Source organism: Condylura cristata, unplaced genomic scaffold (assembly GCF_000260355.1).
Source record: "Condylura cristata isolate star-nosed mole 26May11 unplaced genomic scaffold, ConCri1.0 scaffold00036, whole genome shotgun sequence".
Taxonomy (NCBI): domain Eukaryota; kingdom Metazoa; phylum Chordata; class Mammalia; order Eulipotyphla; family Talpidae; genus Condylura; species Condylura cristata.
In genome coordinates, this window is record NW_004567137.1 from 8536810 (window position 1) to 8564384 (window position 27575).

Below are 27575 nucleotides of genomic sequence, written 5' to 3' on the forward strand. Positions count from 1 at the left end.
GCACCACCAGGGAGGGCCAGAAATGATCTTATTTGTAAAATAAAAGATGCTTGCTTTTATTAAAATATATCTCACTAAGTAAATTCTAGATACTGATTAGGAAGTTGGCTACTCTAATATCCTTTCCTTTTATTTTCAGTAAAGACAAACGTGTCTTTCCCAAGGCCTTTTTTATGTTTATGCAAAAACGTCAAGCTACAATTTCCTTTTCCAAAAGACCATACTGTAAAAACTTAAGTTATTTAATGCTAGAAATTAATTTTTAAATCTTTTCTCCAATATAATTAGAAAAGAGTACCTCATTATTTGTGCTATAGCTGCATTTACCAATTTTCCACTAAAATAACTTAAAAATAATTGATTTACAGCCATTCTTTATAATCTATTCTCTGTCTGATCCACATATACTTCCAGTGCAAGTACTTTTCTTCTGACACTGATAGCAATAAAGATCTTTTCTGTCTTAATGTTATACAGTCTGATACTTCTTCCTCCAGTACTTTGCTATGTAGAAGTGTTTTAGTATTTAAGGTGGTTGTAGTATAGAATAAATCCACTAATATTATTCTTCTTGGCCTCAACAATGCACTTTTTTTAGTCCATTTATTTTAGCGTTACAATTTCCAAAGAAAACATCCTTGCAATCTGTAATATATGGTCTATGAATAAACAATAGTGTTGTAGAATCAAGACTGATATTAAGTGTATTGCTATTTGTTATTTGTATGCCATGGCAATGTTAATAGTGCTTCATAATTTTGTACTAATTAAAAATATTATGTTTCTTTATTGAGATCTGTCAGTTTTGGGCCTATACTTTGTACTTGTATCTGTACTTTAATGTCTTTCAAGAATAAGCACAAGACTTATCATCTGTTATGCCTTTCAGTTTTCTCAGTGGCTCAAACTTATTTCACACCACTAAGAATTTCTAAAGGTGAAAAGTAAAAGTTCTTCTACAGTCCACACTTTTAGATTTGTGAAAAGCGCATTAAATCACCTGAAAATCAAAATTAGACTGGATGAGAAACAGTTTGAAGCAAAAGAATCTAAGATGAAAGTGGGATATACAGGGCTTATCACTGCAATCCTCATATTTTTCAGAGAAACCAGAGGATTGGTATACTCCAGTCTACCATAGCTACAGATGCTACAAAAATGGAAGGGCTTGGAAAAGCATTAAGATGGGTGATGTGAGAACACACTTATCCCTCTTATGAAGGACATTCTTGGGGTTGTCAAAGAGTAACACAGGGCAGCTATCTGAGATTATACCCCACATACTATGGGCAATACCCATGTCAAGGCTGATCAAGGAAAGATTAGGTATTGGTAGGTGTGTCCTCTAAAGTGACCATTCTCTGAAAGTGATTTTATTAAGATTATGCTATTTTTCTAAGAGAAGTTAGAAAAGTCTTTTTTTTAAAAAAACTTAAGAATGAAAGTAATACATAGGTATAAAAATACTCTTCTAGAATCTAATTTTTAGTTAAATACCGTTCTTGAATCCATCATTTTCTTAGTTTTCCTCAAGGTTACATATGAGGCGATTGTAGAGGACTCAGGTGTTGGTGATTTTGTTCTCGGAGGGACTACGCCAACAGGAAAGTGGGAACCTGAAAATTAAAACAGCCATAAATTCTCCAAAATCTCTTTCATACAACACCACTTGCTTTTGATACCCTCAATTTCTGAGGCTTTTGAAATCAGAAGACAAATTAATTGTTTGCAGAGCTAGAGACAATGGAGTGGCCTCCACATGCTATTCTACCTAGTAAGTCAGCTCATGAGACCACCAGACAAATGTAAGGCTAGGTTTAGAGAGAAAGTTCTACAGGTTAACGGATGAGATGAAAACAACGAATCATAAAACTCAGCACTGAAGGGGTCCTGTATCTTTACAGCTACTCTGTGAAGACAAGGTAAACTCGAATCGAAAAGGGAGAAGTGATCCCCCCTGCAATCTAAGCAGTTCAGGGCCGGGAGGGGAACTGTCTTCAGCTCTATCTCTGCAGTTCGGCTTTTTAACAAAGCAGTCACAACATGGACAGAGGTTGAAAGCATCTTAACCGAACACCTTTGCACATGTCAGATTGGGAAAGTGATGGACCCAAAGGGTTAAATGACTTGCTCCTTTTGTCATGCTGTACCTCCCTCAATGAAGAACCTGCCAGCTAAAAGGTGACAACAGCTAATGCTTGGTAATCGCTGTTGCTTCCTCTCTTACACGTTTCTGAGATTAACTCAAACTTTTCTCATTAGGAAACAAAACACACAAAATCATTAACACAGCAACAAAAGTTAATAGTAAGCAAACACATAAAACCTATGCATTTACATTGTAGTCATCGTGTGCAAGCAGAGTATACACACTATTGTCCACTGGGGACACCTGTAAAAGAAAAAATTATTAAAATCTCCATGGTTTGGTTTAGAAGTAAAAAAAAAAATCCACTTTCTTTGGACTCACTTTAAAATTATATCCATTAACTAGGAAAAAAAACAGTCTCAACAAATGGCAGGACAATCGTTTCAGGACCCCTTTTGATTCATTGTGCAGCTGAATTAACTTTTAAAACTATTTGTGAATGTTGTGAATAGTTTTATATTTGAGAATGTGAAAAGCTTAACTGATATGCAAGTCATTTTGTAAGAAGTCTCTGTTATGCTAGTTAGTTTCCCATTAAAAAAAAAAACAACATTTATTTATGCATACAGAACTGGGGTACAGGCCAGAGGTGCAGGGGCGATGAGAGGATTCACCAGAGACAGTGGGGAGCAGAACAGGATGACTGACTAAGTAAACTGCTGAGGGGAGCAGCAGGCGGGTCAGGAGAGGTCTGCCACGCCATGTGGATCACCTGGGGGGTTCGGGATCGAATTCATGCTGCAGTGGCTTTAGCTTCTTAGTGCTGTGCTTTAACCTGCTGCACCACAGGGAGGGCCTAGTTTCCCATTTTTAAGAACCCTAGTTTTAAGATACTTGGTACAAAATAAATCACATTATCTTTATAATGTAATTGACCTATGTACTTCACAGCATTTATTTAGAAAGCTTATGATTACAAATTTTAAAAAATTCCCCAAATTTTAAAAGAGCCAAACTTCAAGCAAGATGTCAAACCATGTTAGAGAATGTATTTCACACACACACACACACACACACACACACACACATTTTTTAAATTAAACAATATTTTAAAATTCATATTCTAATTGCTCTGGGGGCTACACAAAATTTGTTATAATTGTTTTTCTTCAGACATACTCAAATCTAAGTCCAATTTAATAAGTCATTTTAATAGCTTCAGAGAAGTAATAGGTTTCTCCACACAACTATGTACATTCAAGTTGTGTTTTCATGCTCTCCATGAGCCCATCTTCAGTATGACTACAGCTTTTTTTTAAAAATAATAGTCTATTTCCACATAATTTTGTGCCTTTTTCCATCTCAGTTGTAATCCCTGTGGGCTTCCCACTACCAATTCACCCCTGTCCAGTGCATTTCCCTCCACCCCGTTTTTGATCCCATTCCCCAATCCACCCCGCAAAATGTTTCAGAGATACAATTTTTTATGAGCAGAGATACATCTTGGTACAAAGAATGATATCTACTTTACTTTTTCCAAATAATTTAAAACCCAGTTGGTGAGTTAGTTACCTAATCACTATTAAGGAATGTCTGACTCTACACACATCATGGGTGTGAAGAACAGCCTAGGATTTGCAAAATCAAGAACAGAACACAGTTTTTATTTTAGATACATTTCAAACACTTCACCCATGGGATTACAAATGTCACACGAGATAAATGACAATTCCCTTTCCCACACCGTGTCTGAAGGAGCAGATTCCTCTCAGGTGCAGCAGGCAGCAGACAACAGGGGCAATCTGGATAAGTTCACTGAATTTTTAAGAGAAGCTACAAAGTTCCAACATTATTTTTTGGAGGAGCCAGCAAAAAAGTCACAGATCATCAATCATTTAGAAATATGAACACCAAAATCTGAACTACTTTGCAATGAAATAAAATGTAGTAGCACCAGAAAATCTATTCAATGCAACTTAACCACTGTTAGGAAAGCCATCTGGATGAAATTTCACGTCCTTTCATGAAAACAAAAAACAAAAACACTTTGCTAAAATGAAGAGGAATGGATACTTCTATCATGTGGCACCACGTGGGTAGTCAAAACCTAAGCTAGAACTGGGATGCAGGGCGGAAACTGGGAAGGGTTTCCACAAAAGTCAACACCAGAATTAGGAAGTTCGCTTTCTCCTCTCTATCCTGTTGTGAGGGTGGAGCTATTAGCTCCAGAGAAGGAAAAGGCATAAAATTTGGGATGGTAAAAGGTAAATTAAAATTACAACACAGCCACATAGATGGAAAATCTGAGCAAAATTAAACAGGGCTGAAAACAGATAATTCAGCAAGGTAGCGTCAGCCCTCAGCCCTTCTGGTGTGTGTGGGTATCTCCTCCTGGTTTTAATTTGCATTTCCCTTGGACTGAAAGGACTGAGCTCCCTTTCATATGCTTATTTGCTGTGTGAATATCCTCTTTATAGAGTGTCTGCTCAAGTGCTGTATACTCTGGAATTTTATACTGTGGCCCTGTATTATGTATTCACCAACAAGAATGGAAACAAAGATCCTGGCTTGTGGGTGGCAAGTTGTGAATCTTTGCTTTCAGTTTCTCCAATGCACGACTATATGCCCGATGCTTCATTAACTTCCGCACTGCCCAAATTTTCACTACCACCTTCGACATAATTGGATAGATTGATGGGAAAGATTTACTCTTCTCTACTGTTTTTATTAATAAAGCAGGTAAAAGGAATAAGTATAAAATACATGTGAGTAGAAAGAAAAATGATCTCACCATTTATTTAGTCTTTAAGAAGTAGTGTTATCTTTAATAACAAATCCTAGCTCTTGCCTGTATCTCTGGTTGGATTATAAGTTTATCTTCCTTCTGCTTTCTTTATGGTTCTGTACATGTGAATTCCTAAAATATACTACTTCAGTTTTTCTTATTTTTAAAGATTTATTTATTTATGCATACAGAACTGGGGTACAGGCGAGATGTATGGGATGTGTATATAAGTGTGTGTGTCTGTGTGTGTGTGTGTGTGTGAGAGAGAGAGAGAGAGGATTCACCAGAGACACAGAGGGGAGCAGACAAGCAGATTAATGAAGTACACTGCTGAGGAGAGCAGGGGGCAGGTCACCACCTGGCTGCGGATTGAACTCGTGCTTCAGTGGCTGTGGACAGCTTCATAGTGTTAGACTTTAACCTTCTATGCTACCAGGTGTGGCCCCAGTTTTTTTTAATTTAAAATACTTATTCATATGTATGGAATGCTATATTATGTAATTCTCTACAACTTGATGTTTTCAGTCAGTAGGGTCCATTCTTCTATTGCCTACACTATAAACATCATATTTCCAATTTTAATCTATTTCAAGTAGATTAAAAAAACCAGGTAAAACCTTTAATCCAACTATGTTTGCTATAGTTACTGATATATGCTTGTATGATTTCTACTGATTTATTTTGTTCTGCATTTTTCCTACTTCCCACTCCCCTCTGCCTTTTACTGGATTATTACTCAGTTTGTCCTCCGGCTAGTTTGGAAAGCATATAATCCATTCTTTACCTTACAGCTAACATGCATATTCAAATGATTAAACTAGAACCAAGACAATTGGTATCCCCTGAAAAAATACAATTAGCTTAGATGTTAATGCTGACAAACATCCTATTGTTATGTTGTTGTTATCAAAAATATTTTTGCTCTATAGAGAAACTATACATGCACTTGGGGGAAAAAGACAAACTAAAAGGCAAACTATAAGTTGGAGATATTCATCAGGGGAAGAGGAGGGAACAAGATCAAAACCGGGCAGGGAAGGGCACAGGAGTCTAAGGTGCTGGTGTATGGGTGCTTCGGTGGTGAGACTCTTATGCATCAACACCTGAGAGAAGAACTCAAACATTCCACAAAAATGAACAATGATATAAAAATATATACACATTAAAAAATGGAAAAAATAGTTTTTGTCCTATGCTGCTTGGACCTTCCACAGCTGACCACTTACTTCACTTCTGTCTGAGGAGTTATAGAACTCTCTATGGGACAGTAAGTGGCAGAATCTCCATATTTTTGTTTGTATAGTTCTTAAGTCTTACTGCGACAAAATTATGCTGACATGCAGTTTTACAACTGGTGGTTCTGACAAATGTATATGCCTGTGTATTCATCTCAATCAAGGTAAATTCTCTCTCTCCTAAGAACTTCACAGGAAAAGTGAGTCTTGTATTGGGTTTCTTTCAGGCAACCTAATTTTTCTGATTTATACATGTTTTGGGGACTTAAACATGTTATACATTTCTGAGTTTAAAAACACTACTGAGGAGCGTTCCCACGTATGAAGAGAACATAATGCATTGTCTCTCTCATGAAAAACACAAATGGAATGGTGGACAGTCTGTCCATGTGGCTCAGAGTTCACATTACACATTCTCCTATTTAACCAAAATGTGACAGCAGGTAGCATCTAGAACATGTTCTCATTTCCATAACTGTATCTGGCTTTCCCTGAGATTTTAATTCTGAGTAGACCCCTCCCCATCTTTTATCTTTACAATATTGACCTTTGGAATAATGGCCAGGGCTTAAAAAGAAAATGAGAATACTCACAGTATTGGATCATGGTACTTATTTATTTTATGGAAAGTGTGTGAAAATTTGCCTCGGCTCTTAATAATTTCTCAGGTACAATTTTAAAATAGAGTATACCAGAGAAACAACAGAAAAATCTCAGGAAATGGAAAGCTTCATGAAAGTTTACTATGGGGCTTCTGGTGGCACAAGGGGTTAAGACTCAGCATTATGAAGCTATCAGAGTTAGATCCCTTGTCAGTGAGCTAACACACATGGTGCAGCAGTGTCTTGACCACTGTTCCCCTCAGCATATATTTCAGTAGATCTGCCTGTTCTACTCTCCACTCTCTATCTGGTGAATCCTCTCACTTCCCCATACCTCTGGCCTACACACCAGCTCTTGTATGCATAAATAAATAAACCTTAAAAATAAGTTGAGTATAGGGCCCTCCCTGGTGGCACAGCGGGTTAAAGCGCAGCACTAAGAAGCTAAAGCCACTTCCGTGTGAGTTTGATTCCCGCCTGCCCTGGACGTGATCATATGGTGTGGCAGACCTCTCCTGGCCCGCCCACTGCTCCCCTCAGCAGTGTACTTCGTTGATCTGCCTGTTCTGCTCCCCATTCTGTCTCTGGTGAGGCCTCTCGCCGCCCCTGAGCCTCTGGCCTGTACCCCAGTTCTGTATGCACAAATAAAAAAAAAATAAGTTAGGTATAAACTTACTTCTCAGAGAAACCTAATGTGAACTGATAGGAAGCTTCCAAGACTTCATCTCAACCAAGATGAATGTTCAGGAAACACTAGTTGAGGTGACAGGAGATAAGTGATTTGTTATCATGTTATATTCCTATTATATCCATAAAAACTTCTGAATTAAGAAACTCATCAGATTCCAAAGGTGTCAGACTGCAAAATTTAATATGTACTAGGTCAACATGTCAATGAGATTCATAGCTCAAATGTCTGAAAAAAATGCAGGATATAAAACATAGCCCAAATGCTGACCTTTAACTGAAGTTTCCATTTCTGAAACAGGTTCTGACTTTTCTTCTCCATTAGATTCATCAACTTCTGCCACTGTTGTTAACTCTGGTTCACTCTTGTAGAGTCTATAATCTGGACCCTTGAAAGAAGACATAAAATTACAAAAAAAGAAAAAAGAAAAAAAGCTATGTTTCTTTTAAATGTTTACTGCTAAAGGCTGAAACTAAGAATTAAAAGCCTCAGAGAGCTATACTGGATAATACAGTTACATTTATTATATAACTAAGGTAGGAAAAAAAAGATTTTTCACCAGTAAAATTTTGGATTTAAGTTTAAAAATATTCCTTCTCATTCTCATTCCTCCATTTTTTATTCTCAGCTCCATCCTTACGAGATTTCACACTTACTTGCTTAACTGAAAACCTCTTAACTGCAGCTTCCAGTAGAATGTTTACACCCACATTCCACCCTTTTTGTCATTCCTGTAACCATCCTTTTCTTTTTCTTTTTTTTCTGACCTAAATATAAAATCTTGCTTCTAATGTTCTGAAATGGGATCTTTTAAACACTGCCCCTTAAATACATGCAAAGTAAACACTATATATGAGACAATATTTATGAAAATTACAAAATCATAAAATATTAAAATTGTGAAAATATTAAAAAAAAATGAGAATGGAAAAACCAAAACAGGAGAAACACAAATGATGATGTCATCTATAAACAAACGAACAAAAAAAGCACGGGTCAAAACTGGTGTTATAATAAAAAAAGCTTGAGTGAAAAATAATTCTCAAAAACAAGAGGGTGTACATGATGATTATCCTGTGGCTACTTCAGCCACTTACACAGTGAGATCCATTTCTTGGATATCCTTGAACTTGATGAATCTTCTTGTCTTCAGGCAGATGGACTGGGCCCCTGCTATAACAGAGCAAGGAGCTGCTATCACTGGGCAGAGGGGGGATTATGGGAGGCTGCTCTGTAAAGTCATAGGACCGAGGAAGTGGAGGACGAGGTGGGACTACTTCCTCTTCCTAAAGATTGTAGAATAGTCACCTTATTTAGACAAGCATATTGAATTAAGTGTATCTAAATTCTTTGCAATGGTAACTTAACTTAAATTCACTGTAAGTTATTAAAGGGACACTGCCAAGCCAAAGGTGTCATATTGAAAAGCAAGATGAAGAATGTTTTGATGGTCGATAATCAGCCTTTAAACATGGTTGTATATAATTTTCCGTAATATGTGGGTTAGTTTTACACTGAAGCGCAGCATCAAGAAATTACTGCATGAAATTAGTTTTTCGTTTTAAAGAGAAAAAATTTAATCAAAAACCTTAGATTGAGTCGTACGAAATTCAAGACTATATATGCCTTCAATTAGGTTGACAGTATCTCTTTGTTGCTATAAGTTCTTTATAGTATGCATGATACAGTCAGCTTATCTATAAATCCACCTACAGATTTTATGAAGTACAAGAAATAATCACAAATATTCAAATTACTGAGGTTAGAAAAAGTATGACATTAAATTTTGAACGCAGATGGATAGTAGTGATTCAGTTATTTTGTATTAAGGAAAGAAAAAGAAAATCACATGTTAGAAGTACCATCTTACTGAACCAGTGAAATTTCAAAATTCAAATAGCCATTCTTAAATATATTTGAAAAACATTTTTTCAGGAGACAATTTTAATGCATGTTTAAACATTCTGAGTAATTTAGTTAGAAAAACAATTCAAACTTACCTCATTTTTGTACTTAACTGTTGAGAAAGGCTTTGATCCTGTCATACCTAATTAAAAAATTATAAAACATAAATATCTAATTCTACAGACAAAAAGGAATAATTTAATATTATTTATTTTAAGTGAAGCCTGAAATTTCTAATCCCTTGTTTTTGGCAACATTTTCAGAAACTGAAACCAATTTCATTAAATAATATAACTTAAAGTATCTACTTTATTTTCCAGAAAGTGTCTAGTTTAAACAAGAGTGTGTAAACATGGATCTCCTCAAATATTATTGGTACAATTACAATTTAATATATAAATTAATATGGCTGTGTCAGTCCAAGTGGAAAATGTATGTTGACTTCTTACTCTCCAGGTCCAGTGAGTCCTGGCATGTGTATTTAGTTAGATGTGAAACAGTGTCTCTTACAGCATGGCTTCTCACTGCCAAACAAAATCCAAATGAAACACACTGGCAACAAGCTAGATGTTCATCAGCACAGAACCAGAAAAATAAATTACAGTTCATCCCGACATACATATTTATCCAGCTATTACTGCACTACGTTGTTGGGAAGAAATAAACTACAGAAAAATAGATCATGAGTGGTTCTGTGTGTATTTATAATTATGCATTCAAAACAATGACCTATTTTTGTGTGGGTAAAGTTGGAAGAACTTTTTTACCTTAGAACGTGTATGTGTGTTGATTCAGTGCTAAAAAAAGGATTGTTTTTTTGGTGTTGAAATGTGTGATAACAGGGCCTCCCTAGTGGCACTGGGTTAGCCTCAGTGCTATCAAGCTATCCACAGCCACTGCAAGCACAAGCTTGATACCTGACTCACACGGCCCAGCCACATCTCACTCATTGTTTCCCTTGGAAGTGTGTTTTGGGGGATCCACCTGTTCTGCTTCCCCACTCTGTCTCTGGTGGGGGCTTCCAGCCCCCCGCCCCTCTGGACCACTTCTGGATCAATTCTTGTATGCATTAAAAAAAATCAAAAAGCCTGTTACAATAATAAAAGAAGTCTGGATTGCCGTGTTACTCCATTGAGATATAACACTATGGGCAATCATCCTGGAAGAAAGTCCCAAGCTGGTTTACCTATTTCTGTAGTACCTCTCTGTTGTTTGTGTTTGCTCAGTCCCTCCATGACATCTTGAATTCTCCAAAGTTCTTTCTGAATCTGTGCACGCTGAATACCTGCTGATTCAGTCTAGCCATAACAATGGACAGACCATATATAGGAAAAAAAAAGACATTATAATAAACTGTGCTAATTTTACATATTCAAAATGATGTAGTGTATCAAATTTTGAGGATATAGAAGATGATCTATGTGACTCCTAATTTTGCAATTTCAGCAGGAAAGAAAAATGGTAAAGCAGAAAAAAGAAGAAATTTGGTTTTTCAGGCTTAACTGTACTATATTTCACACCACTTCACTAAGCTTTTTCTTGAACCTTTTAAGGTTTTGGGAAGGAATGCTAATTGGAAAGCATTAAAAGTAAAAGTAAAAAGAAAACAACAAAATAAAAACTAAATGCAAAAAAAAAATTTAGATGGGGTAAAAAGAAATGTAAAGTACACTAGCCTCCTCAGGTCTCGAAAAAGACATGCTAAAAAAGGGAAAAAAATTAGCAAGGATTTTCAGTTTTTCTAGATTTATCATTATCATTTTAATTCTATTCTCAGTTATACCCATTTTGTTACTTCCATTAGCCCACTGCATACCTGCAGGCTAAAAATTCTAACTGGGAAAAAACATATTGATTTTTTTTTAAGATTCGAGTAGAATTCTATGACTCTTAATAAATACTGAGGGTAACAGTAAGTAGTATTGTTAGGACTATAATTTTATTAAAAATATAGGGAATGAAGTATAAAGCTGTCACATCATCTAGGAAAAAAGATTTTTCTTCACTGAATCTCATTTTTGGACAGTTGTAGGCATTAGATTATAATCAATATTTCATCAGTAAGCTAAAAAGTTCTCCGAGGAGTTCAAAGGTGTTTTTAAAGTCCATTAACGCAAGGGTGGTGCATTCATGGGCCTCAGAAAGGTGTGGGATCTTCATAACCCAGCAAAACTCAAATTCTCTATCCATTTTTCTAAGTTCCTGCTTTTCTGAGTCAAAAAGAAAAAGTAACAGATCCAGTTGGCAACTCTTGTTGAATTTTAGAGATTAAAGGTATTTCCCCCCAGAATGTCATCTTTTAAGTACGTCTACCTTGCTTTTACTGTTTGTGTATTTAATAGCCTGATGTTTTTTTAATTGCGTCAAACATACTGACACATTTGGCCATTACAATAACCAACAGGGCAGATACTCTCGCTGTTTCACCTTATAGTAGTGGGAACTGTGCTATGGAGAGTAGTGATTATGTCGCTGCTAAGGTAAATGCTACCTCTTCTTAAAGTGTGCCTTCTAGTCCTTTTTTTTCCCCCCCAAAAATGTCTTCATTACTTGTGATCTTTATTTGACCTTAAAAATATTCGCACGACTTTATTTTATATCCTATAAGGTAGCAAGTAAACTTTACAATGAATTTTTTTTTGTCAGATTAAATGAGGCGTGGCAAACAGTTCTGGCCTGATGTCTCTTTATGTATGGTTTATGAGTTAAGCATATATTTACATTTTAAGGGGCTATTAAAAAAAAACTTAATACACCAAGTGCATAGAATATAGCTACCACACCTAAAATATTTAATACCTGGTCTTGAACAGAAAAAATTTTCTGATCTCTTGGTTCTAGCTTAGATATAACTTAAACATCTAACATCAGTCACAACCACATGTTGTGGCTAAATTAAGATAACTTAAATTTAAAAAATAAATGTGGACTACAACATATCAGCCAACATTTCAAGTGTTCAACAGCCACACATGGTGACCGGCTAGAACTGGCTGATGATCTAGGTGTCAAACTTACTAACCTTTTTATTTTTGTCAGGATTTGTGTTGCGTCTACTGGGTTTCCAAGCAGATGGTCAAATTTACACAGGGTCACAAGCTGAGGTGACTTTCATTATTTTCTCAAGCATATATTATCTCTTCCCTTAAATAAATACCTTACCATAGAGAACACTGTTTCCATTTCACAGATAAGAGAATCTCTGGAATTTGAATCTAGACCTGCCTGTTTTCGGAACTGGATTCTTCATGCCATATGATGCTGCCTTTCCCTTATCTTAATGATGCATCCATTAAGATCACAGGCTAAAATCTGACTCAGTAAGAGAGGCATTTCGTGCAGCATTTTATAAAGACGACGGTGTACCTGTGACTTGACAAACCCATATAATTTGACAGCTCAGTACCACGTGGCAGGTCTACAGCACAGAGGCATCCATGGCTCACACTATGTACTGGTCAATGGAGACCTTGTTAGTAATGAGAGCTGGACCTTGTGAACAGCCAGGATACACTGTTTACAACTGCAGGGGGCGGGACTGTCCCGAGGGCAGTTACTCTGTGAGATGGCAGGATTCCTGCCACTGGGGGTATTCAAATCCATTGGTAAGGCAATCAAAAATCTAAAAGCCATTCACCTAACAAGGTGGTTTGTACAGTATCAGTAAAAACAATGTAAAAAACATGATATACTTTTGTACCTGAACTTCACCCAGGCGATCGAGCTGCTCCTGCATCTGGCTCCTGGTGACAGTTACGTCATATTCTAACTTATCGTATTCTCGCCATGCGCGTTCCAGTTCCTAAAACCAAAAGGCTTTAATTACTTTAATGAGAAAAATGTGCGTTTATTTATTTATTTTTAAACTAAGTATTTGAATTTTTTGAGATTTGTAAATTTTTTAAAAGATTTATTTATTAGAACTGGGGTACAGGCCAGAGGTGCAGGGACAAGGGAGAAGATTTACTAAAGACAGAGGGGAGCAGAGCAAGCAGACTGACGCAGTACACTGCTGAGGGGAGCAGTGGGTGAGATAGGAGAGTTCTGCTGTGCCATGTGGGTCACCTCCCTGATTGGGGATCGAACTTGTGCTGCAGTGGCTGTGGCCAGCCTCAAAGTGCTGCACTTTAACCTGTTGCACCACCAGGGCAAGCCCCCCATTTATGGTTTTATCGCTTTCATCATGACCTTTACAAATATTTAGAAAGTGGCAAAATAAAAATTTCTAACTCATGTTTCTTTGCTCTTTATTTTCTTAGCTGTCCTGATTAAAGTGTCTATGGGAATAAAAACAGTATAAATAGGCTGTATTTTAGCATACTGGATGCTACAATAACACCAGAAGGCTGAGGTGACTTTGCTTAGAAGAAATTTATAGTAATGTGATAAACCTAATTCAGTTAACTAAGCAAGTCAGTGAATCTCTGCTCACGGAGACTCAATATACAAATCACCCATCTACAATTTTCTCCTCTGGAAAAAAAGCCACCCAAAGTCCTCCAATCCCAGAGAGGTTTTTCACACTTGCTCCGTAACCATTTATCACCATCAAGTGAATACAGAATGATTCTGCTCAGAGATACATCATCATGTCATGCTGTTCCTGGGATGTTACTCCATGGGGTGGAGGTTCTCTTCTACATGTTGTAGTTACTCTTCTGACATTAAGGAGAGCGGCAGGAAGTCAACACACTGATAAACTATCATCAGGATGGCATTTGATGCCTATTTGTCAACAACACTCAGCACATGTAACGCAAGTGACTGTTGTGAAATGAATTAGTGACTCCCAGCTGAGCTTCTCCCATCTCCCACAAACAGGGATTTCTCCTTGACCAGCTTCGAATGAACCATCCCTGGGAAATGTCAATTTAACGACATGGAGCATCGTGGGATAAGGAAAGACGGTGCAGTGTGGCGGGGGTCACCTGAACCAACCCCAATTTTTTTTTCTAAAGCACAATGACTCAGAAATTCACCTCAAGTTCTAAAAGTTAAAAGTCTCTTTTTAAAGGGATCTTGTTTTGGACCCTCCCTGGTGGCACAACGGGATGGGGTGCAGCACTATGAAGTGATACGCAGCCGCTGCAGCACGAGTTCAATTCCAGGCCAGGGAGCTGACCCACATGGTGCAGCAGACCTCTCCGGACCTACCCGCTGCTCCCCTCAGCTGTGTATTTCAGTCCATCTGCCTATTCTACTACCCACTCTGTCTCTGGTGAGTCTTCTCACCCCACCCCTCACATCACTGGCCTGTACCCCAATTCTTGTATGCATAAATAAATCTTAAAAAAAAATAAAGCGCTCTAGTTTTGCATAATCCTGCAACTAGCTTATATCAGGTATTGAAACTGTTACACTTGTGTCGGCAATAGAAATTGTCAAACATACGTGAAAGTCCTGTCCACTAACACTTGAATGCAATGGTTCGCAGGGCACAGTCAGCCTGGTGTCAACTCTAGCTCCCATCTCTGTCCCCACAGATTTATTTTTAATTTTTAGTGAAGAATAATTAACACAGAACCACGTCAATCCACACCATCCACATCTGCACTCAAGTAGAATTGCCACAAGGCTGGTTACCACCTGTTACCACCCGTCACTGCCCGACCTCCAGCAGGTTGCGGTTCGCTGCAGTGGCCATGCTGAGGTCAAAGCTCCAACACTTACTTATTTTATAGCCAGGATACTTCACCTACTGTGCCCACCACACCCTGTCGGATTATTTTCAAGTAAACATCAGGCATCATGTCACTTATAAATACTTTACTATGCACGACTTAGAAAAGAAACAGAATGAATAGAAGAGGAAAAATCCTATTCATGCCATTTATTTATATAGCCACATTTCTCAGTAAATATTTTAAGTTTTAGCAACTTTGCCACCCCTCTTTCTATTCCCTGTTCCTTGTTTGTGGAAGAGAACAAGTCACCTATGCTGCAGAATTGTCCTATTCTAATGACTGTGAATTCCTTTGCTCAGCTTCCTGCACTTACATTTCCTCTAAACTCACAGTTAGGGATTGTGACTGGCCAAGGTGCACACATGGTATTGTGGGAAGAATGCTCTGAAGCGCTGCCAGGCACTCTGGCAGCTTGTGGGAGGTACACTGCTCATGGGTGGTGCTTTTGGAGGTGGGGGGAGATGCTTTATTGTTCTTGCAAAATAACCAGGCATTAAAAAAACATCGTTTAAATGCATTCCATGACAATTCATGCAAGTCGACTGACCTACTGGAAGGTGTTACACTTTGCTGTAACCAGAAGTCTCTGGTTTTTCATTTCAATGAGAATGAACATATGAAGACACTTAATGTACCCATGTCTTCGCAAGGTAGCTCACCCATCCTGGTGTCCTGACTCTTGAAGTCTCTAACATCTAGGATGGCCACAGCTGTCTAAAATCCCTGCTGACATAGGGCCCACCTATCAGCATCTAGTTTAGAATGTAAGTCAACTTGGTGGCAGCCTTGATACATGGCTTATTCACTCTCATGACCCCAGGGAATCTCTGTGGGTCAACTTCCCATTTTTAACATAGTAACACTAGTACTGCGGTCAAGGGTTACTGTGTAGATTAGGGCCATGTAGACACTTACAATGGAACCCTGCACCCAATAACTGCCCTAGAAACACCCACTATTATTATTGCTACTTCACATTGGTGATACTGTGCAGTGGATAAATGCCACATCACCTATTAGCATGGCTCAGGGTGACAGTGCCATTAGCCTTGCTTTCTGGTGCCTAAAATTCCAATTTAATTTTTGAGTAAGGCAACCTAGATTTGATTCTAAGTTCTAGAAAGTTATTCAAACTCTGAGACAGGGGAGTAGAAAGTACAAAAGTTTAAAATCTTAAATGCCCTCAATTTAGATGTTAGCTCTGTTTCTTATTACTTCTGAGACCCTGGCCAACTGTTTAATCTCCATGAGCTTCAGTTTCTGTGCAGTGGAGATAAAGAAAAGGAAAATAAAATGAATACAATAATTGTATTTACCGCACAAGATTTTTTTAAGGATCAAGTGAGATACGTGAAAACAACTTGCAACAAATGTTGGTGAGAAAGGAACTCTCCTACACTGCTGGGGGGAATGCAAGCTAGTACAACCACTATGAAAAGCTGTTTGGAGATTTCTCAGACTGCTAAAAATGGAGCTTCCATATGACTCAGCAATCCCACTCCTAGGTATTTACCCAAAGGACACAAAAACACTGATTCAAAAGAACAACTGCACCCCATTTTATTGCTACTCTATTTACAACAGGGAAGACCTGGAATCAACCCAAATGTCCAAAAATAGATGACTAGATTAAAAAGATGTGGTACATATACACAATGGAATATTACTAAGCAATTAAAAAAGATAAAAACTCAGCCCTCCCTGGTGGTGCAGTGGGTTAGGACATAGCACTGCAAGTGAGCCGCAGCTGCTTCAGTGCAAGTTCGATCCCTGGCCCTGGAGGTGATCCACATGTTGTGGTAGACCTCTCCTGATTCACCTACTGCTCCCCTCAGCTGTGTACTTCATTCGTAGCTCTCTACTCTGCTCCCCACTCTGTCTCTGGTGAATCCTCTCACTACCCCGTACTACCCCAGTTCTGTATGCATACATGAAAGAAAAAACAATAGAGATGCAAAACTAATGGCTGGAAACAAGGAAATTAATGTATATATATATATATATGTATATATATATATAAAAGAAAAACCCATGCTTTTTGCAGCAACATGGGTGAAGCTGGAAGGGATCATGGGATGGTTTCACTAGTACCAGGGGAGTAAGGGACCACCGGGGAAAAAAAAATAAAACTATATACCAGAGACATTTCACAGGGGTGGAGTGGGGAATGGGATAAAAAATGGGGTGGGAAATATGCACAGGACTATGGTGATGGCACACAGGTGAAGTGGTAGTGGAAGTCCACGGGGATTACAACCGAGATGGAAAAAGGCACAAAATGAAGAATGATGTAAAAATAAATTAAAAAAGAAAAGAAAAGCAGAACTACAAGTATATCTGGCTCCCATAATGGGGGTGGGGTGAGTCACAAATTCTTTGAGCCTCCTCCACGATGCATGACTGATAACTGCTTGATCTGGCTCCTGAGTTACTGGGAAAAGTAAATTAAGTACCCACTAAACCGATGAAGCCCGAGAATATTTCTTGTACATTGACAGAGACTGCCCACATGTAGAGAGGGGCTGCAGTGGGTCCTGGAGCGCTACCCCACCGTGCCAGTGCTTTGGAGCAAGCTAGCCAAGGTGGCCGGGCAGAGTGGGAGAATTAAGGACCCCAGGACAAAACTTGACGATGGGCCAGACTCTTCAGTACCCCACCTCTTCCCCCTTCCACCTCCCAAGGAAGTTGTAAGTATCCAAAGTATTCTGCTCATTTCCAACAAGTTCCCCACTGGGATCAAGCCCTAGTGGCCCACGTTGGACATCAACTCCATAGTGAGACTCTTACAAGCTTTTCTCCCTACCTCTCTCTCTGTCTCCACATTCTCCCACTTCTGCTTCCTAGGACTGTCTCCCAAATAGAAGATCTGAACTCAGCCCTCAGTTCGGGCTCAGTTTTCTATTTGGAGAGAACCCAAACTGGTCTAACTGATGGGTCACAATGATTCTTCTCACTGATCACGTTTGGATAACAAGAAGCAGAGGCAATGGTCGAACATAAGGGACCAGGAGCTGAAAGCATGAATGTATGTGTGTACGTGTGTGAAATGAGGCTAACAGAGGAAAGGTGTATCAAGGACCAAATATAACGCATCCAGGAAACACCACTTTACAAGGCTGTCTCACATTCATTCTGGTTATATGCATCTTGGTGGCCAGCCAGGTAAAAAGCAGGTGTTCATGGAATATCTCTACCTCCTACGTTCACCTTCTGTACTTCAGGACACAGATTTGAACCAATGTTACAAATTAACTGTGAAAAAAACAGAAGGATTCCTTGGAACTCTACTGGCATAAGTGTAGTTCAAACCAAAATCTACAGAGTGCCAAACATATGCCCAGTGTGACTGTACACACATACCAATACCTGCAAGGACAAAAACAAGTTTACATAAAGTCACAGGCACACAGTTCTATTCTATCTAGTAAGACACACCCTGAGAAGAGCATATTGATGAGCACCGAATAATGCTGAAGGCAAGGAGACAGCAGCCAGGCAATGGGGCAGTCAGACATCACTAATTTCTGTTAAAATATTTTTAATAAACTTCATGTGGGATGGGAGTTAAACCACTGAATGGAGCAAATTCTCAGCAAACTGATAAAATTTAAGTTGTTAAGCCAGTTTGCTAAGGGAAGAAGTCACAGTTCAATTGAACATGTCTGGACTTTCCTAAGACAGACATGAAATCATGAAATAGTTTCAACTCAATTTTTATTGACTCAGGTGGTACAGGGGTGGTGAGCTTTCACTAGTTCAATCCTGTTTTCCCTCCTGAATCACATCCCCTGTCCTCTAAGGGGTACTTTCTATGCCAGTGTATAAGTCAGTTCCATTTCCTGCTTTTCCAACCACGTCTTCTTCACTTTCTTGCTTGCAGCGTGTTTGGACGTGTTCTGTCCTCAGGAGCCATCCTTCACTTCCTTCCCATTTCTCTTTATGCAAATTCTACCCATCTGGTTTAGCCAGATGACTTTTCAGGTTGATACACTTTTCTCTATGAGTATTTTATAAAGATCCACATTGATCTAAGTTTTCAGGAGCATGGTTCGAGGACCTAAAGTCATAGCATTTATTTCCAGGTCATTTACTATCTCTCTAACACAGGAAAGTCATTCAATTATCACATTTTAATGTGCATCCTATGATGTAAGATCCTGAAAGCTGCAGAGATGAGTTAAGACATGGATCTTGTTTTGAGGAGCTCACAATGAAAAAGCATATTAAGCTTTAAACAATCTGTAAGCATCACAGTATAATTAAAGAGATTCAAACAAGATCATGGAAGCAAATGCATTTTTAAAATGGGAATAGAAATTTAAGGTATTTCAGAGTCACAGGAAAGAAGTTTTCATTGATTTAAAACCATGCTGTATTCTTTTAAAAATAGTTCGTAATGGGAATGTTAATTTAGTGTTTGGAATTAAAGGCATGTTGAAATTCTGGTATCTTGACAGCTGGGAAAGACCTCTCACAAATAAGTGACGCTGTACAGAGACCTCTTAAAAGTTAGTTGTTCCAGAACAGCCGTGGAACGTCTGGACAAGGAGGTACTAGTAGTTCCTGGAACATGTGGCATTTGCTGGGACTGATTCCTCCGAGGACTGCTTGCATATGTGCTCTTAGGGTGCTGAGATGGGACTGTATCATTGACTCGGAAGGAGTGTTTAAACTCATGAGACACTCTAAGTAACTCATTTAGAGCTGATAACCCTAATTCTTTATACAGTGACATGACGATGGGTTAAAAGGTCCTCTTAACTATATTTCTCACTCAAAGTATCTTTTAAACATAGAGGACACCACTGCTACAAAATGGTAATGGTCATGGCTTTGCATGTGCCTTTCATAGGTGTTTTTTATTGAAAAACTTGGTTGAAAAAATTTGGTGACCACCCCCCCCCCCAATTGTCATGCCTCCCTTGACATCATTTAAACAAAAGAAAAGGAAAAAACCACCTCACAGTTCAGGGACCCTTACTAGAAGGGGATTTACTCACAGCAGTGGCTCGAGAGAGTTCTCGACATGTGCTAAGCAGCCCGTTCTGCAGATCGTCCCTCTGTAACACCACCGTCTGAATGGCTGCTGGGTTATCTGCATTCATTTCTATTTCCTGGCTGGCTGACAGCAAAGCTTGCTCAAGCGTGTACTATTATAATAGAAAGAATTACACTTAATGTTCTGCATCATCAAATTCTTTTTTTAGCTTTAGTTATCAGTGTCTTGATAATAATCATATACAGTCAAGTCAGTTGTAGATAACAAACATAATTATCCTACTTTCTCCTTGTGGAGTTGCTGAAGTTTCTCCTCCAGAGCATGGACCACTTTATCTTGTTCACATAACCGGCTCAGCTTGGCCTGGGTGATAAGAGGACATGTCTTTTGTTAGTCATTTTTAATTTTTCCTATAATTAGAGGCAGGTATCATAAGAAAATACACTTACAACAACCATGAAACATCTATTTAGGTCAACCTTTATTTCTATTAATAAAGCTTATAAAGACAGAATGCTTAAAAACCACGCATATAAATGTGAAAACACATTTCAATCAGACTGTTTAATCCGTGTAGTTCAAAACAGTCTTAGTAATCAAGCATTCTCAAATGATTCTAACAAATCATCAAGGTGATTAAGATTTCTTCCTGATCGTCTACTGGACAAGTTAAGAGATATATGCAATGCTTATTAATAAGCCAACACAACTATTTTTTATATATTTTTAAATTATGCTTTTATAATTTTAGAAAAGAGTAACAAGAAATGGAGAAAATCACTTTCAATATTTATAATGTTTAAAATTCTTGGTATGATGCTAATTTTTAAATTATGAGGCGGGTGGCCTCATAACACTTCAATACCATAATAAAGTAGTTTTCACATGTCTGAAAATAAAAACCCTTAGACACATTCTAAATAAGGCCCAACATTTATGGTCTAATGATGGGAAGGAAAAAAATTGGATTTCATTTTCTTTGCCATTTGGCTATTAAAGTAAATGCCCTTTCTTTGCTAGACAACAAAAGACAAAGTACAACAGATGGAGTATACTGAAAGGAGAAGATACAACTCAGGGGAGTAACATCAGGGGGAGGGAGGGAAGAATGAGATCTAAATAAGGAAGAAAGCACACAAGGTAGTAATCTAAAATAAGAATTAAGAACAACTAGATTTAATTTAAAAAGGAAGGAGTGGCAGAATTTCTGGAGGCTAATATGTGAGATGATGGAGACAATTATCTTTGTCTTTAATCTTCTCTAATCTTCATTGGAAACCATCTTCATTTAAGTGATTCTGAAATTGAATAACTCTGGGGGGAGGGCCAGAAAGCACAGATCGGGGAGTGGATGATTTAATTGAACCTGAGTGCAAAAAGGAGGACATGCTAATTTATTTGATGTAATTTTGGTTGGAAGGGCACGAAGAGGAAATTTTCTGTTACGTGCATCTCAAATTTTTTGGCAGAGAACACAACAGAACACACAGTGCACATCACATGAATACTTACATCGATATCTACTTCCTCGGGTCTGTATTTGTACAATGTGCCTCTGCAGTCATCTTGGGATAGCTATAAAGAAAAATGTCATATCGCAAGTTAAAAAATAAATCTAATACTGAAAGATAAATTTACACAGCCTATAGTTAATAGTTCAGATTTATATAATAACAAAGATGGAATTTTAATGGTCCTTATACTTTTAGAAGTTTAATTCAAACACAGATTCTTACAAAAATAGGGCAATGCTGAACAGTGATGCAATGTGCAAATACATTAAGAAGGATGTTAAGCTTGTAAAAGAAAATATTAAGCTGGTCAAACAAAATTATACAGTTCCTTATATTGTCCATTTGTAAGACACACAGTATCTTAATGAAAAATTGACAAATACAATCATTGCAACAGGATTGAATAAAATATTCAAGTCAGGCATATTTCAACAGTCAAAACAGCCCTACAGCGAGCAAGGCAGACGACCATACAGCTGTGTATGTGGACAAACGCCAACACGTCTTAGTCCAGCTTGATCAACAAACCCTATAACATAATATATACAGATAGAGGATATATAAACACACATACACAATAGAGACTTATCTGGTTCTTCTGTCTTAAGAACTAAAAGACAATGAAGGAAAAGGATGGATTTAATTGAAAAGAGGAAAATCATTCAAAACTTCCTAAAACTGAAAGTTGATGTTATAAACAAGGTATAGCTAAGTCTTGGAAGGTTGAGGTGTTCATGGAGAACACTTTTTTTTTTACACATTGTAAGGAATTATCATTCACTTATTTAAATATCCTTTCCTCAGCTCCTTTACAATTATCTTTTGATCAAATTCTCACACTCTATAATTGAGCTGACCAAGATACAGACAGCCATCCCAGTCAGTTGCACCACTGGTCACATCGGAGCCTCTGCAGGCAGTATTTCTCTTTCGCTCCTGTCTTTTGACTTTATACTGACTGCAAGGCAATAATAAAAACATAGCAAGAAAAATTTAATTGGGGCTCACTGCATGCACATATACTTAATGGAACACACTTGCTCAAGGTGGGGCTGAGAGTACTGTGTCCTAACTATACTGGAAAATTAAATTTCACTTGTAAATACACAAATGCATACAAATGTTTAAGTAGTAACTCTAAATGCTCTCTGCAAATAATCACTTAATTGCTACATCTTTACAAGGAATCATAAATTAATAGCTGATAAGTTTGGGGGGGCTCTAGGAATGTGGGGATCAGGTTAAAAAGGTAAGCATTCCAAACATACAACAGTAAATCCTGGATTTACGTGGCTCAATTCAAGACATTATTTTCACGTACCTCATGCAAATGAACCTGTAACTCTTTAAGGGTTTATTCTGTGATCACTAACCATAAAAATTGCATAGAAATGATTATTACATGAAAAATGAATTTGATGACGAGTCAGGATACTTTTAAATAAGTATCAGTGAATATATACCGAGAAGGGTCAATTGTCATTCCAAATTAAAGCACCTAGACCCAAAAGAATTTATGTTCCTGTCTGAAAAAAGTAAGTTTTCAATACTTTGATCTATGATCAAAAATTTGAGACAATGCCCAAATTGAAAATTTCTCATTTATAAGAAATATAGGGATGTAAATCTAAGACACTACTATTTATTAATATTTAAAGTTAAATGCAATACAGCTTTACTAAATGTATGATTTGAATATCAAGAGTGGATAATACTACATCTAGACTAAAATACAAATTGTATCCTAGATGCCAGGGCACACAAAAAAGACTAGAATTTTAAAAGTTGAAATGGTAATCTGAATATTTAAGACACTGCAGATGATTTTTAATTTAGGGATTCCTATTGCATATTCATTTTCATTGCCAGTTGTCATATTATAAAAAAGAAAAACATGTACTACCTAGGTATCATTTTAGAATGATATACCTATGGTCGTATAAATATGAAAGATTTGTTGTTTGTTGCACCTATATTTCTTGTCTCTTGAAAATTTAAACTTTTAATCAGGTTACCCATTAAATTCCAACTAACAAATCTTAAATCAATCCATTCCTATATACATTCCTATCTGTCCGGAAAAAAAAAAAAAAGAAAAAACAACTAAGAAGTCAAGATTATTCCTTAAAAAAATTAACTTTAAAGGATGGCTTATTTTCCATTACGGATGAAAAAATTACTGAGATTTTTCTTAAGAAAAAATGGATGTATATTATTAAAAAAAGTTTGCTCTTTAGTTATTAATATGCAAATTCTACTAATTTCAAGAGTTTTTGACTAGCTCAAGCTTTGCAAAAAATATTTAATGGTAATACTGATAATAATTAAAAAAATTTACCCTTAGCAAAACAAAACACCACCAAAAAGTTCTGGGTTTGAATACTTTTGAATACACTAGGAAAGCAAAGGAGAAGGGATCATAGAATATGGGGTCATTTTATAAACCTGAGCCTTGTTCAACTTAACCTGAGAAGTTGTAAAACCAAATTTACTGATAATGAGGACATAGACTCTATTTTATTTAATAAGGTATTAGGTATTTCATGATATTTTAAAAAGCTGAGTTGGCATTAAAAATACTTATGTCAATTAAAATCCAACTTTCTTCAATATCTCTTTTAAATATGTGAATGATACACATATTTCAAAGTATCGAACACGTAGAACAAATATGAAAAGGATTTCCAGGAAGATATATGAAAAATTAGACATATTCTATAGGGCTAACGATTTCTTATAAGCTGTAAATAATTGCTAATGTCAGACTTGTGTTTTAAAGCAATTATTTATCAGGTAATTAATTTCACTGACATTATGTTGTAAAAACAAAAATGCAATTGTGAAAGTTTTAATTACTGCAGAGGAATTTTTCAATTTAATGCTCTGCTATTTATTTTGCATTTGCTTTGGTTCAGTTGTACATTTTTTTAAAAATTAATTTTAATGAAATTACTGTCCAGGTAGTTTCTCAGGGGTCCTTTTTCTTCAAAGAAAATACAATCACAAGGATCCTCCTGAGAACAAGTCAAAATGACTATGATTCGGGATAAGAGGTCATACGACATTATTTTGCGCTATATTTTTAACCACATTTCAGGAACCTAGCAACATAATATTGTAATGCAATATTATAAACACATAGCCAGAACGGTACACAATATTAGCTTTCATAAAGACTTTCTCTGGATAATATATGGGAAACCATGGGGGAAATATAAGATCACATTTGAACTCATGTAAATTTACAGAGCTGAAGAAATGTGTCTGATAGTCACTGATGACTTCAGCATCATCACCCTGATCACTGATCAATTAAAAAAAGAAAAAAAAAAAACAAACAAACTTGAGCAAAGAGAAAGCCCAGGCTGTTGTTATTGGGTTGTCAAAAAACTCCTGATGTGTTTTTTTCCCTATGTTTTTCATAATTTTTCAGACAACCTGATATTACAGGAGAGCTGCAAAATGAGGAACACGAACTACTACAACAAAATGCCTCTGAGCTTGTGTGTTAATTTAGTAGTATGTGAGATGACAGACCTGACAGTTTCAGAGGAGGAAAAAGTATCAATCCCAGAACAGGTGCTCAGGTTCTCAGCATGGCCTTCTGGACAGGGGCAAAGTCTTATCATCTTTTGACTCTAAGGGCTGAAAGACTCCCTTTCCAAAAGAGTAAAGCTGTTTAACTTTAAATATTTCATATCTAGTTAATCTCTTTACTGCAAATTAAAAACTCTGAGTCATCCTATCACACCTTTTAAAAGTTTGAAAACCACCTGGCCATGAGTCACCCTCCCAGTTGTAAGGCCAAGGTCCCATGGCATTTACACCAAACCACGCTGGGGCCAGCGTGAGCACAAGGGGCTTCTTACCAGTGCTTTTATGTGTGCTCATCAAAATGCACATTCATTTTTCATGTTAGTTAAGTTTCTTCTTCTGTATGATTTTTGAAATAGTGTAACAGGCCATAGGCCACAGTAAGTTGAGGGTGTTGGAGTGGAAGAAGCTGATGTTGCAAAACACACAGCTAAGAACATTTAAACCATGAAGTACAAAAAAGTTGGGTAGGAATGTATAAAATGACTTCTTTTGCAGATCTGCAGATTACCAAGGTTTCTAAATGAAAGCCAGACAACTCAATGGCACATAGCTTGAATTGGGGCAAAGATGGGTTAAGATCTGACTATCTTGATGACTGCATCGAGTTCATCCAAAAATGGCAATGTAGTGAAAATTTTGCAAATGCACTGCAGACCTCCAAGTACATTTAATCAAATACGCTGCACAAAAACTTCAGGAAAATGGCACACTTAATATTCAACAGCAAAATGTTCAGCGAAGCCATGCTAAGGATACTGCAGCATCTTGAAAAGCATGGATGAATTGCGTTTCTCCAAAGAGACATAAACAAAAAATGAAATAAGAAAAACACTAATGTTTATGAGTAACTCTGAGGATAAACCAAAACTGTCACTGAGAGAATTTGCAGATGATAAAGCAGTATCATTCACTGTCCAAGACCTTACTTGCTGGTACAGTTGGGGTCTTAGCGCCGAGTTCTCAATCATTGTGTGAACCATGGTGATAATAGGTTCATTTTCTTTCATCTATTTCAAATCAGGAGGAGCATACAGCAAACATCAGTTTACAGCATAGCTAGATTTGAAAGACGACACTGTAAATATAGCCTCTACTTTAATATCTTCCTAACAGTGCAGTTGTTTACATTTTACCCAAGGTTGCACAGACTTAATTTACATGAAAGCATTCCAAACAAGCCCTACGTGATGCAAAACACCACCAAGGTTATGATAAAATGTATTGGTGGCAACTAATGCCACTAGGGTTTACTTGCTAGAAATAATACAGTTGGTGAGTGAATATTCCTGCACATACATACTAGAATAAATCAAGGCAGAAACTATGTGAACAAAGAAAGCAAGCATCATTTAACTGATCACTTATTTGGTAAAAAATTAAAACAAACAAACAAACAAAAAAACAAACTTTAAGCGACACCTAGTTCTTTATAAAGTTAGAAAAAAAAATTCTCTACACATATTAACATCTTATAAAAATCATCAGTATATCTGGCCACTTAGATCATCACGTTACTGAAGTTAATCTCAACAGACACTTTTATATATACTACAGTGGCTTTTTTCAGTGTAACACGACAGGTAGAACTACTATGGGACACGCATGCTAAAACTTAATGCGCAAAGAGTCTGTATCTCCCTAAAAAGTTAGAACCCAGGCCTCACATTTCCAGCTGTGTTGTACTTAATTACTGCCTCGAGGTAAATATTTGATTTAGAAGGCTCTGGACTCAAGAGTTAAGGCATTCAAAGACAAGCATCCCGAGATGCAGCATGTAAAAGGCCAAACAAGTCTGCTCCAGTGGAAAGCAGACAAGTCTTTTATATTTTCAACATTTATTTGACATAATTTTCAGCCTCTGTACTGCAGAAAAAAGATTTCGATTATGGTTATTAATAAATGTTACTTTATATATTTGGCTAAACCTGTAACAAAAGTTTATTCACCTTAAGGTTAATAAACAAACTGAAAAAATAAACCAAAGTAGAGTGTAAAAAATTTATTTTTAGCTTAGTTTTCAATGTTTCATGTCAAGAAAACTTGTTTTGGTTGTCAAATCACAAACCACCTCTCACTGGTTTAACCACTTTTATAAAGTTTTATTCAGGCTAAATATTTTTAACACCTGTGTCAATTTTTGAGGTCCCTTTACCACCACTCTTCACTGCTCTGTCTCCCAGGTAGCACAGATCTGGTTGCTGGGGGAAAAAAAATCACTTTTCCCATTGATTTGTTAACTGAATTTTTTAGTACCTGTAATCACTCATCAGTTGAACTCAAACTTCTCCCCGACAAACGCAATGTTATACAACTAAAGGACCAAAAACGAAGTTTATAAGGGACTGCTCAGGTGCATGGAAAGAGGTATTCAAATGCTGCATGGGATCAAGTCTTCACAGTATTGGGAAGAAACTGATGATAGACAATGACAGGCATAAGTTTTCCTTTAGGAGAAAAAAAACTGCTAGAGAAACCGG

General features: G+C 37.2%; 1 protein-coding gene across 12 annotated transcripts in view; it reads right to left on the bottom strand.

Annotated features, from left to right (window-relative positions):
- Window positions 1-27575, bottom strand: part of PLEKHA5 (pleckstrin homology domain containing, family A member 5) — a 213310-nt gene that overhangs the window by 10175 nt on the left and 175560 nt on the right. For 6 of the 12 annotated variants that reach the window (XM_012732834.1, XM_012732832.1, XM_012732830.1 and 3 more), the window contains 8 exons: window positions 21500-21562; window positions 20270-20350; window positions 19989-20138; window positions 13005-13106; window positions 10491-10602; window positions 9400-9446; window positions 7670-7787; window positions 1498-1616 (listed from right to left, as the gene is read on the bottom strand). In XM_012732834.1, coding sequence (XP_012588288.1) covers window positions 1498-1616; window positions 7670-7787; window positions 9400-9446; window positions 10491-10602; window positions 13005-13106; window positions 19989-20138; window positions 20270-20350; window positions 21500-21562 — 792 coding nt within the window. Of the gene's footprint in view, window positions 1-1497; window positions 1617-7669; window positions 7788-8496; window positions 8686-9399; window positions 9447-10490; window positions 10603-13004; window positions 13107-19988; window positions 20139-20269; window positions 20351-21499; window positions 21563-22075; window positions 22112-26024; window positions 26106-27575 lie in introns of all 12 variants that reach the window. The other 6 variants (XM_004693235.2, XM_012732826.1, XM_012732837.1 and 3 more) reach the window with 4 other exon arrangements.